Source organism: Neovison vison, chromosome 2 (genome assembly GCF_020171115.1).
Source record: "Neovison vison isolate M4711 chromosome 2, ASM_NN_V1, whole genome shotgun sequence".
Lineage (NCBI taxonomy): Eukaryota > Metazoa > Chordata > Mammalia > Carnivora > Mustelidae > Neogale > Neogale vison.
Window position 1 is genome coordinate 55,706,931 of NC_058092.1, and position 13,803 is coordinate 55,720,733.

The following is a 13,803-nucleotide window of genomic DNA, read 5'->3' on the forward strand; positions in this document are numbered from 1 at the left end:
GCCTTCACCCACACAATTTCTAATTTTCATTGTTTAGAATAAATCTGAGTATAGAAATGTTTCAAATGTTTCCCCAGAGTATTCTAATGTGCTGGATACCAAAGATAAAAACATTTAAAAGGCAGGATGGAGTTTCTGGCTTTAAGAATTTCATTGATGGAACTGGAGGGGATTATGCTAAGTGAAATAAGTCAAGCAGAGAAAAACAATTATCATATGGTTTCACTCATATGTGGAACATAAGGAATAGCACAGAGTACATTAGGGGAAGGAAGGGAAAACTGAAGGGAGTGAAATCAGAGGGAGAGATGAACCATGAGAGACTATGGACTCCAGGAAATAATCCGAGAATTACAGAAGGGAAGAGGGTGGGGGGATGGAGTACCTTAGTGACAGGTATTAAGGAGGGCACATGTTGTGATGAGCACTGGGTGTTATATGCAAATAATGAATCATGGAACACTACATCAAAAACTAATGATGTACTATATGGTGACTAACATAACAATAAAAAAATGTTATAAAAAAGAATTTCATTGAAACAAGTAACTTAATTGTCATTTACAATAAAAAGAAATACACGAAGTGGAAAGATACTCATGTTGAAGTAATAAAGGATGTGAGAGGAAAGATTATGCTGGAAAAAGCCCCTGGTGACACCGACTACAAATGCACCAAATATCTGGTAATTTTTTATTTGCTTGTAGAATCCTGTTAAAGCATGGGTGATAGTTCAACTGATCTGTAATTAAATCACTTTAAACATACAACAAAAGAGCTGTCTGGTATTAATCAACATTATATCTTTAATGCCCAGAACAATACCTAACACATATTAGACACTCAAAAATGCTCAGTAAATAAATAAATGGTCAACAGTAGCATTTAAACTGTCTTAAGAAACTGGTTCATAATAAATATCAACACTAATTGCAAATTAAAACTAAACATTATATTTTTGTATATTTTGGTGTTATATTTTGATAGATAGACTCTACATATGTATTCTACTTCTTGGATGAGACAGATCTTTTTAAATTAAACTGAGAAAAAAAGTACTAACAAAGCAGTTCACGTTCAGTAATCTGGGTTTTCCCAAATAGTGACATGTGAGCCAGTCATTTCGAACTGGACAGTTTTTGAGTTCCTTTTCAAGAATCTGAAATGTAGGTCAGGGCTTTGCTGACATTTCCATTTGCCTCATTGCTGAAAATCTGAAGTGATTATTGACAAGCAGGCAGTGGAGATGGAGGACATGACGCAGGCTACAAGATAGCAACCTGGCCCTGAAGTGGAATTACGTGCTTCCAGCAAGTTAAAAGGTAAAGAGACAATGATCACCCAAATACCTAAAAACAGCTACATTTTTGTTTGGAAATACATGGGCCAGGTTGTTTTTTTCTTGTAAGTTCTTATGATATTTCATATGGTGGTTACTGATGAAAGGTGAATCTAAAATACTGTCTGATATCACATCATTTTAAAAAATAATTACTGCAAATATTCTATCGGGTGAGTAGTTAACTTCTAACAAGGAACATATTAGGCCTTGCTTTGCCTATTATTTATAAAGAGAAGACCTAACATTGCTAACAAATTATGAAAGGGATTCTTATATTCATGGGGGTCATGGGTACCCCAGTTTGTAAAAATGTTATCAGATATGGATGGGGTGCCTGATAGCTTAGTTGGTTGAACATCTGACTCTTGATTTTGGCTCAGTTCGTGATCGCAGGGTCCTAGGATCGAGCCCCATGTCAGGCTCTGTGCTCTGCATAGAGTCTGCTTCTCCCTCTCCCTTTGTTCCTGCCCCTGCTCATGTTCTCTCTCTCTCAAATAAATAAAATCTTTAAGAAAAAAAATGTTATCAGATACTTACGCTATATGATAAGTCATGATTTTGTTTTGCTGTTTTATATGAATGGCTCAGGTTTTATTAAACAGATAAAAATAATTAAATAATGTTGGTTATTGAGTAAGTGAATTATTCAATAATGTAGGTAACCGACTAAATAATGTAACTCTAATTGTGAACTGATGGCAATATTGTTTGGAATTTATATAATGCGTTTCTTTTCAACTACCTACAGATGAATAGGCTTTTTAAATTTTATTTTTTTTCTTCAATTTATTTATTTTCAGAAAAACATTATTCATTATTTTTTCACCACACCCAGGCTTGCATGGAGCACTGGGTGTAGTGAAAAAATAATGAATAATATTTTGCATGAATAGGCTTTTTTTAAATAAATGTAACTGGTGAGAGCACCTATGCCTTTGTCTTACTTAATCTTCTGTAATCAAAATTATGCTTTCTTTCTGGAAGTTCTTTTTTCTTTTTCTTTTTCTTAAAGATTTTATTTATTTAGTTGACAGAGAGAGAGAGAGACTGTGAAAGAGGGAACACAAACCGGGGGAGTGGGAGATGGAGAAGCAGGCTTCCCGTTGAGCAGAGAGCCCAAAGCAGGGCTCCATCCCAGGACCCTGAGGTCATGACCTGAGCCCGAATGTAGACGCTTAATGACTGAGCCACCCAGGCACACTTTTCCTTGCAGTTCTGGAATTTTTGTCTTTTCCCAAGTTTAACTCATCAAAGACTGATACTTCTGGAGCTTCTTAGGCACAGAAATCTGGTCAGGAGAATTTATCATCTGGAGTTAGAGCAGAGGTTTCTGATGAGAGAGATAAGATTAGATAAAACTGTATTTTATCAAGGGTCAAAAATCTACTAAGGTAATTCGCAGTGACTTTTGAAGGATAAAAGCCATCCTTTTGCTTTATTCTTCCATCTGTATTATATCTCCTCACATACCAGTGACTTTTCTTTGCCTTGTTTCCTCCTCCCTTCCGTTCTCACCTTCCTCTTTTCTTCCTTTCCTCCTTTCTTCTTTTCTTCCTATTGAAATGATCTCATCAAAGGCAATACTAAATGTTGGGGAAAAAAACGTAATGCCTTTTATTATTGTTATTTTATTAAAATATTATAATTTAAACATTTTTCATATTTTTTCTTTCCTAGAGGGGAACAACGAGCTTTTTCCTGCTTTTAGGAATGAACCAGGTCACAATTCAATGGGATGTGGTAATAACTCTTTACATATTCTTCAACTGGTGTCACGGAGGTATAGTATTTTTAGTACTTATTGTTATCTTTTATTAAAAAAATGTTGAGTGTTTATTATTTTCAAAGCATTATGGTAAGATTTCTGAAGAATGAGAAATTGTAAGATTGGAAAAACTATATGCACATAAAAATTTTATGCGTAAATGAAATAAAACAGTCCAACCTCCCTCCTAATGGCAGGATTCCTTTTTCAAACATCCCTAAGGATCAAACCTCTAACTCATATATGAATATTTCCATGAAAAACCTAAATATTCTGAGCTGGCGTGTTCTATCTTTGAACTCTTCTAACTGTCACATGATAATCCATCAAACATTTGAATTTAATTCAACTCCACAAACCACTGTTGACAGTTACTACAGTAACAAGCACTGTGCTGAACCTTTTATTCCTCACAACTTTGTGCAATAGTATTGTGCTATTATCATTTCCATTTTATAACCCACACAAACATGTAGCACTATTACAGATACAGGCATAAGCAGCGTTGAGGAATCCAGGAGGGGGATCATCAGAAATTTAGGCAGGATAACTGTTGGCATTTGAGTTTCTACTGAGGGCTTTGTGTCCTGGGCAGGTTTCTAGACCTTGAATAAAGTTTTAAAAATTGTGCAAGTTACTCAGAATAACAACAAAAGGAAACTCTCTTCTGTAAGTTGGAATACGATTATATTGGAGATGTAGAGGTAGCCCTATCATCAGAATTAGTATTCCTCCAGCAGGTATCAGACACTCCCAGAGTCAGACCACAGGTATCTAAGAAGATTTAGAAGAAATAAGTCCCCAGCTAGCTTTTTCCAGCTTTTTGAAATATGCAAACAATAAGTTGGACTTGTGTTCATACATTCAAGTAATTAATAAATGAGTCAATCCCCTCTGATATGGCATTAGAGACCCTCAGGCTGTCCCTTAGAAATTATTTTATAGGGATGCCTGGGTGGCTCAGCTGGTAAAGCATCCTCCTTCAACTCAGGTCATGATCCAGGAGTCCTGGGAACACTGAGCTCCCCGCTCAGCCAGAAGTCGGGTTCTCCCTCTGCCCTTCATGTTGCTCATGCTCTCTCTCTCTCTCAAATAAATAAAATCTTTAAAAAAGATAAAAGAAATTATTCTATATATTATTGTTCAACCTATGAATAGTTTTAAAATCATCCAGACTACATTTTTTCCAAGTTCCCCCTTTTCAATAAATAGCTCTGCCAAAATTAAACAAAAATTTAAGAGAAGTTTAACACTCCTCCGATCAATTGACTAACCCTATTAAAAGAAGAAATTAACGTATTTGTATAACTTATTCTTACAAAATCTGTGTTGATTCCCACTGGCTACTGATTTTTTTTAAGTACTGAGAAATCATTGGCTTACTAACTTATTCCTGAATATACTAAAGCTCTGTGGTCCAAAGTTTCTGGGGTTCTTCTTTATTCTATTTTTGAAAACCAAGACATTTGTCCAAATCTGAAGTCTTCTGACATTTTTTATATTTTTCTATTTTTTTCAAACACTACTCATAATAATTCTTTTTGGTATTGATATATTTTTTTTAAAGTCCTGGGGATTCAGTTTGTCTAAACTTGAATTGCTGACCTTATTTAAAGCAGTTGGATGCTTTCTTAAAACTTCCTTTTCATGTCTTTGGTTTCAGTGTCCTCTTAATAATGATGGAATTATTTTTATCAGTATTTCAACATTTAAATATTTATAGTTTATACATAAATGTTCATTATGTAAATGGAAATATTGAATTACATTTGTATTATACAAGTTAATTCTTTAGGCATTGAAATCTAAAGATAAGGACCTTTTAAAATCATATATTTACCTTTATCATTATTTTAAGATATTTTAATGCAAGTATTTCCAGAAGAAGACAAAAATATATTTTCCTTGATACGAACTTTATTTAACTGATACTGCATTGCACTGTCATTTGAGCTTATGAAAATGACTTTAAATTATTATTTTGGGCTATAAAAGTAATACATTCACTATGTAATTTTTAAAACACAGAAAAAATGAAATTAAAAATGAAAAATTAGTCTAACACACAGATCATCATTGTTAATATCTTAGTGTATTTCTCTTCACTCATTTGTTTCTGATATTGAGCCTATATTAAATACGTTGTTCTGCAATTTGCTTTTTAACAAAATATATTCTGAATATTTTCCCATATTTTTAAATTAATGATGAATTTTAAGTGGTTATCAAACAATAGATTTTTTCATTAGTAAGAGTGTAATTTTATTCATTAAACTCATAATCTTCTTTTTTTTAAGATTTTATTTATTTGAGAGAGGGAGAGAGCACTAGCAGGGCAGGCAGCAGAGGGAGAGGGAGAAGCAGGCTCCCACTGAGCAGGGAACCCAATGGGGGATTCGATCCCAGGACGCTGAGATCAGGACCTGAGCTAAAGGCAGACGTTTAACCAACTGACCCACCCAGGCACCTCTAAACTCATAATTTTCTGATAAAAGTAGCCATTATCTACAGAGCAATGAACGACTGATTGAGTAGATAAAGAATGGGGTTTGGATTCTGCAATGCCAAGTATTATTTCTAATCTTACCTTTGAAAATGGCCTAGCTTCATAATGCCCCACTCTACTTTAAAATAGAAGAGCCAATTACATTTGTTCTTGAGACAGAGTAGCTTAAAGGCTGACCCTTAAAGATTTGTATCATGTTGCTGAGCATCAACAGAAGCACAGTAAAAACATTATAATAAACTAACCAGGGATGCCTGTATGGCTTAGCGGGTTAAGACTGCCTTTGGCTCAGGTCATGATCACAGGGTCCTGGGATCAAGCACCACATCAGGCTCTCTGCTCAGCAGAGACTCTGCTTCTCCCTCTGCCTGCTGCTCTGCCTGTTTGTGATCTCTCTTTGTGTCAAATAAATAAATAAAATCTTTTAAAAAAATAAACTAATCAATTAAAAGATACAGTTAGTCCTAAATTTTTTTCCAATGAAGATCATTTAGTTAATAGAAAAGAATAAAATTTAAATGCAATGGCATATTCTTTTGAATCTCTTGTTGTAATGTTTTACATGGAATTTTGAAAATTTTATCCATTTGTTTCCAGGAATTACAAATATAAACTGCTCTGGCCACATCTGGGTAGAACCAGCCACAGTTTTTAAGATGGGTATGAATATCTCTATATACTGTCAAGCAGCAATTAAGAACTGCCAACCAAGGAAATTTTATTTTTATAAAAATGGCATCAAAGAAAGATTTCAGATCACAAGGATTAATAAAACGACAGCTCAGCTTTGGTATAACAACTTTTTGGAGCCACACGCCTCTATGTACTGCACTGCTAAATGTCCTGGATATATTCAAGAGACACTGATATGTGGAAAAGACATTTTTTCTGGATGTAAGTGTTGGGGTGCACTCAAAATTCAAATGAAAGCTCATCTAGCAAACTAGTCTAAAATCTTGTTAGGGCGCCTGGATGGCTCAGTGGGTTGGATGGGTGTCTTCCTTTGGCTCAGGTCATGATCCCAGAGTACTGGGAATGAGCCCCTTGTCAAAGTCCCTGCTCAGCAGGGGGGCCTGCTTCTCCCTCTTCCTCTGCCTGTCAGTCTCCCTGCTTGTGCACTGTCTCTCTCTCTCTCTCTCTCTATCAAGAAAATAAATAAATAAAATCTTAACAAATAAAATCTTGTTTGAAAATAAAGACAAAATGATAGAATTTACTTCTTATATTAGTTTAATATAGGAATTGCAAGCCCAGATGCTTCCAGGGGCCAGTTTGGTAAAATTTGAGTCAAGGAGGCTGGTGGGATCTGTGCAGAGAGGAAAGCACATAGATAGTCTACTGGGGACAGCCACCGCCCAGCTCCATCATTTATGATGACTCCGTATTCCTAATTCTTTTGACTCTTTAAAAGAAGACAGACATATAAACTTTCAGTATCAACTTTACAATTTTTTAAATGCTTCTGATGCATTCAATTAAAGTTGACACTAGCCTGTCCAAATGGCATACATGAGGGGCAGTGTCCTCAGATTTTAAATGTTGTTCTTTTCCTCTCTTCTACAGTTATGTTTTTTTATTTGCTTTCCAAACTACTATCATCTGCCTTGAAGCAGATCCTGTCAAGAAATTTTGAGGCTAAAATTCAGGGTGAAAAAACAGTTGCAAAACTAGCTTTGTGTTCCTGCTATACTTCTTACCAGCTGCACGACCTTGGGCCAGTTAATCTGTCTGAGCCTTGATTCTATGTCTGTAAAATGAGGCCAGTTACTCCAGCTGTAGTAAGCATCAAATTTTAATAAACTATTTGAAAGTATATTTTACACTTTAAAGTACAGTACCAGTATGTTAAATGCACTTAAAATTGCATGCTTTTGATAAAACATGAGGAGGTTCTGATTTAATATCCGGCTCCTAGTCCCACTGCCACAAATGTGAATCATTTTTTGTTACTATAATTATTAAGAAAAAGATTAGGGATGCCTGGATGGCTCAATGGTTTAAGCAGCTGCCTTCGGCTCAGGTCACGATCTCAGGGTTCTGGAATCCAGCGCCTTTGTCAGACTCCCTGCTCAGCTGGGAGCTTGCTTCTCCCTCTCCTTCTGCTCCTCCCCCCTGCTCTAGTGTGCACATGCATGTAGTCTTTTTCTTTCTCAAATAAATAAATAAAATATTTTTAAAAAAAAAGAAAAAAATCACATTATCTTAAAAATATTTGTTAAATTCAATTTGTATTTATAGTATCTTGAAGATGTGTAAGTTATCATAGTAATATGAGCTCACTTGTATAATTACATACTTAATTCTTGGTTATAGTATTATGAGAAATAGATCAATAAATTCGCACTGTTTTAACCCAGAGATTCATTCCCTAGAGCATCTAGACTCAACTCCAGTGAAGAAAGAGAGAAGGCTTTGGTGTCTTTGTCATGCTCCATATTTTTGGCAATCAAATATGCGTTCTTATTCTTCTGCATCTCCAGATCTTAACTAGCAAGAACAAGACCACCTGGTGGTCACCACTTGCCCCTCGAGTGGACACCTGAGAAGGAAGAGGCTTCCTTGTTCTAAATAAGGTCACTGTTGTCCTTAATTCTGGGAACCTGATCTTGCATGATTTTCAAAATAAAAAAGAGCTACAGGAGGTGGTACAAGTGAACTGAGGAAGGACCACAGTGGGTTTTGGGGTCAAAGAATAAAGTTGGCCAACTCATGCCTTAAACTGATAGTAGCAAACTAAACTTGCCCTAAATTATGGGAATTGAAGGCACAGGAAGACATCTTATCTGATGTATGAGGACTCCTTAGCTTGTCCACATCCTCAGGACACATAAACATCACTTAATGCTTAAATATTTTACTATTTATCCTTTTTGGGTGGAGGTAGGGAAGGTAGGGAGGTGGTTGAGAGAAGATGCAATTTCTTTGGAGGGCAAATAAGGAAATATGAGGATTTCCTCCAAATATGAGGAAAGGTTAGCTTTTAGTTTAAAAAGAGGAAGAAAGGAGTCAAAAGAAGTATGGCCTCCTTCCTTGGGTTGCAATTTGAGTGACGAAATTTGAGTAACGAATTACCCCCAACAGGTCTTCTAGTTTTGCCCCCAAATGCAACCACCAGGCCATGTTCAGGATCAGGCAACGGCCTTTGCTCCCCTCTGGGACAATATCACATAAGAATTTCAATTCACTGGGGCTAGCTGCTTAGAAAGAACATCACTCTTTCCATTTATGTACTTTGTGACTTCTTACATAGGGTTCTGGTTATGAGTGTTCAATTGTAACTGCCAGGTAAGAGTTTACTCTAACTCTTGGATCCAAGAACCCCTATGTTCTTGGGCTCTGCATTCTTAGCACATAAAACTTCCTAGTAAAGTAGGTCAAAAAAGTTTTTTGAAGGTTTTTGTGGTACTCTAGAAATCACATTGCTTTCACTGAGTTACTTTGATCACAGGATATTTGTCCTGTGAGCTTTGCTATGTTAACTTATCATCACTGTTTTGAATAAAATGATTATGTGTAGTTTTTAGACTGGAAACAGATCATAAAAGAGAGAGAAAATAAATGAGTCAGTGTTTTCCTTGAAAAGAAATCCAAATATATTTAGAAGTTTCTGTACTTTAAAATGTAATTTGTGAAATATAAAGTATTATATCACAATCTCCATTTTTAGTCATCATTTTAAACAGTTCCTAAAATCTCATCTATGATTAAATGCACACATATTATGGGAAGTTTGTTTTATTAGTTTCACGCCAATCATGGGATAAAATATTATAATATGTCTTTATTCATTCACAAATACCAAATTAGAAGTAAACCATACATGGAACAGTCTGTTTCCATTTAATCATTTATTTAAAAATTTAAATATCTTTGACTTAAATTTTGACCATCTTTGATCTCTACTTATTGTGGGAAAAACAGCCTTTTAATCCAAAAAGGTCCCTTAATATTTGTCCTTAACGCTGCTACCTCGTATCGCTCCTGGCACAATTAAGCCAGCCTGTGCTCTCCTTGAGAAAGGAATTGCAGTGATCTTTGCCAGAAACATTGGGCCTCTGTTCATTTTAAATTCTCCTCATTATCACTTTATTAATAAAGCTAATCAGATTATGAGATAATCTTTACTGAGTGGTTGCCATGCACCAAAAATGTTTTAAATCAAAGAAATTAAAAGAAGAAGGATTCTACCTTCAAGAAACTCTCGGTAGAAAATGATCCTTGGCTAGACTCTGAATTATCAAATTTGGCCTGTGATTACTAAGTGCTCCAATAATAGGGGAGGGATGGGATTGGTAGGATAAAGCAAACACATAAGTCTCATCCTTGTGTATTTTAGAGTATTCTCTGGTATCTGACCATAGAGCAGGTTTTTCCTCCTTGATGGTGGGTAAACTGACAATGAGATTAACAACAGGTCTTACTCTCATAACTATAATCATACTCCCATCTTTATATACTTCACATTAACAAATATTGCACTTATTTGCATGTGTGTATATACTCTATTTGATCTTTTATAAAGTTAATTAACCATGAGGCATTTATAACCCTGAGCATTCATTTTATATAGAATACTGTAGAATAACATAGCCCAAAAGATTGACCATTATCTTCTACGATGGCCAAATCAATGATACTCTGTCTGAAACTAGAGCGGGAAAAATAACTTTAGCACAAATCACTATAATCAGTAAGGGACCACAACTCAATCAATATTCAAAATGACTTAAATTTATGTTTCCAGACCTACCTCCTTTAAGACCCAAATGAAACTTAAATATTTCTTTTCACTAATTTGGAGTCCAGATTCTCTCCATTGAAACTCAATGCTACAACTCACCAGAATGTTTTAAAGTAGTTTAGTATGTTCTTATTGCTTGAAATTGTTTTTTAATTGTAAAATCAAATTGCATACAATATAGAAAGCTTTTAAAAATTTAGAGCAACAGAAAGGAAATATCCATTGTCTCTATATTCCCATAATCTTACTACTAACAATCCCTCTTTGATCATTTGAAATATGTCTTTTAAGTTTTAGTTTCTCTCTCTCTCTTCCCCTTTCTCCCTCTCTCCTCCTTCCCAATCTCTTCTCTTTCTGTCTGTCTCTCTCTCCAATGAGATTACTATATTATTTTGAAACCTGCATTTTTCACTTTATCATATGGCCAGAATCTCTTTCATTAAATGTATTTCTAGTGCTTTCCAGAGGCTAGATACTTAAATTATTGTCTATAACTTTGTTTTGAAATGTATTTTAGGAGTGTGTTTACTTATATACATATAAAGAGCAAATGGGAGATGAAATAAATGGCCAGTATAAAATAGAACCCTTAGTCTAGCTACTAAGAATAGGAGATACAGGGGCATTTGAGTGGCTCAGTGGGTTAAGCCTCTGCCTTCAGGTCAGGTCATTGATCTCAGGGTCCTAGGATCAAGCCGTGCGTCTGGCTCTCGGCTCGGCAGGGAGCCTGCTTCCACCCCTTTCTCTCTGCCTGCCTCTCTGGCTACTGTGATCTCTTTCTCTGTCAAAGAAATAAACAAAATCTTAAAAAAAAAAAAAAAAGAGTAGGAGATACAGTAGTAGATGAGGAGAGAGGATTTAAGGAGTGATTTTTTTTTTTTTTGATGAGAGAAACTTAATCATATTAGTACCCCCAGAGGAGTAGAGAATATAGTAAAATATTACAAAGAATAGCAATGCTTGATGGCAAAGTAGATTGTTAGGTGAGATGGTAGGGATGGAATGAGGGAGGTACTGAGTGCTGATTGGGCTGGTTTCCTAAATAAAATGAGAAGTTTATCAACTAACAACTTGATAAAGAACTTTCATGTTTCTTGGGTGGCTTCTAAGTGATATATTTTGTTGCAGATCCACCAGATGTTCCTGACAAGGTAACCTGTGTCATTTATGAATATTCAGGCAACATGACTTGTACCTGGAATTCTGGGAAGCCCACCTACATAGATACAAAGTATGTGGTGTATGTGAAGAGGTAGGTTCCTGCAATAGTTTAACATGAGCAATTCCACTCCAGTCCAGCCAGTGTTCTGCCTCCAGCAGGGATCCAAACAAATGAGCCTTAAACAGTAAATGTACACTGATAACCCCCAATTCCCTAATTATCATCAGTGAAGCTACCCACATCCTTTTTGGGCCATTCATATTTTCACTCTCTGGGACAATGTTCTATAAATATTTATTTATAGAAATAAATTTTCTATCCATTAATTCAATGGTATGTAAATTAGGGGCAGGGACTTAATGGCAATATAGCACAGAATAGTTTTAAAAGGACCTTTGCTTTCATCTCAACTCTATCCTCTTTCTAGGGTTTAGGCAACTTGGTCCACCTCTCCAAATTGTCTTTCTTTTACCTTTAAAATGGGCATAACAATAGAACCTAATGCACAGGTTTTTTTCTAATCATTTCAGTGGAATTTAGCTTTTAAAGCATGTAGCACAGGGCAAGGTCCACCATTAGCATTATTTCATGGAAGCCATTAGTTATTAATAATGATCTCCAAATCTTTCTTTTAACTTTTTAAAAAAAAGATTATTATTTATTTATTTGACACAGAGAGAGAGATCACAAGTAGGTAGAGAGGTAGGCCGAGAGGGGGGGAAGCAGGGTCCCTGCTGAGCAGAGAGATGTCTGTATAGGTTGACCATCTTTTCTAGTTTTTCTGAGACTAAAGAAGTTCCCAGGACACAAGACTTTCAGTTTTAAAACTGAAAGTAATAACTGAGTAAAAGTGATCATTTTCTACTTGGAGTCCAGAGGACTTTGAAGAAATACTCTTTTGTTACATTCTTAGAATAACCAGACCTCAAGAGCTAAAATGACCAAGCAGCCAAAATCTCTTAAGTTTTATGCTTAAACAAATAGTTGACCATAAAAGTTGTACTGCTATGTACTAAATTAAATTGGGAAACATGTATGCTCGTTCAGAAATGGCAAAATAGGAAAAGGTTGATAAGAAAAAATCCCCTTCCCTCCAATGTACATAGCTGAATTCTTTCTTTGTTACGTTTAAACTATATTCACGTATATTAGTCTGTTTTGGAATCCTCTGTTAGTGTTAAAGTAGGAAATAAAACCATTAATTGAAAAAAAAAAAGATTAAGTTGGTCACCCATCCATGTTTCTCATTTTGTTTAGTTTTTTGTTTTTTTTTTAAAGAATGCTTTCAATGGTGTATTTGAGATATACTTTTTTTTCTGTTTGTAACTCTCAAAAAATTTCCCAAACTACTTATTTTTTAAAAAGCATTTATGGAACCTTACTATTTGCCAAGCATTCAGCCACAAGCTTTATATGTGCCACTTCATTTAATCCCTTACACAACCTTGTGAGGTACATATGATTATTTTTCTGATTTTTGTAGACAAAGTGACTGAGTCTTGGTGGGGTTAGACAATACATCCAGGGCCACATAGCCAGAGAGGGAGAGGCGGGATTTGAACTTGGGCTGGCTTGACTGCCTTCTTCCCAATTCAGTTATTTTCTGCTGATATGGTGTGGGAACCAGACCACAGGGCACGTTTGAAAGATGATAACCAGGTCTCATCACAGTAGAAGAGAAAAATTTTCCAATATTGCTCTCTCTCTCTCCACCTGTGACATACTCAGAGTAATTTTAATTAAGTTAAAATTCCTAAGCACATGCCCAAGAGAAGTGAAAACCTAAGTCTACCGAAAATCTTGTACATAAAAGGTAAAACCTTTTTGTTCAAGAAATTCTGTGTAAAAACTAGGCAAAGTCTGCAGTCACCAGCTACATGCCATAGGCAAGATGCTCACACCTTTCATTCTAAGAAGGGATTACACAGAGGCAAGCCTGGGTATCAAAGAAATGACAGAAACATGGATATTAGGCATAGGTTGTGTTGTAAGGTGCACTACATCTTCAATCCTCAGTTCCACCTTGTAAAGTAACTATTATTATTGTCCCCACTTTACAGTGCTCATATAACAACTCCAAAGTCACTTGGCCAAGATGGCAAGAGAGCTGGGTTCTAACACACATCTGAGACTTAACCACTACCCTTTGCCTCTAGGGTAAAGTACTCCTTTTGACATGCAAAGAGGACACAAGGACAAGAAAACTCAAGAGTCTCCTTATAAAGTCAACTTTAGAAATCTGAAAATGAAGGCAGTATGGAAGCACCCCCCACAATGGAAGCTCACA

The 13,803-nt window shown here is 35.7% G+C and overlaps 1 protein-coding gene across 1 annotated transcript in view; it reads left to right on the plus strand.

Moving 5' to 3' along the window:
• Nucleotides 1-3,052: 3,052 nt before the first annotated feature.
• Nucleotides 3,053-13,803, plus strand: part of IL23R (interleukin 23 receptor) — a 60,767-nt gene continuing 50,016 nt past the window's right edge. The window contains exons 1-3 of the mRNA XM_044236431.1: nt 3,053-3,122; nt 6,211-6,507; nt 11,483-11,606. Of these exons, the coding sequence (XP_044092366.1) occupies nt 3,053-3,122; nt 6,211-6,507; nt 11,483-11,606 (491 nt within the window). The remainder of the gene's footprint in view (nt 3,123-6,210; nt 6,508-11,482; nt 11,607-13,803) is intronic.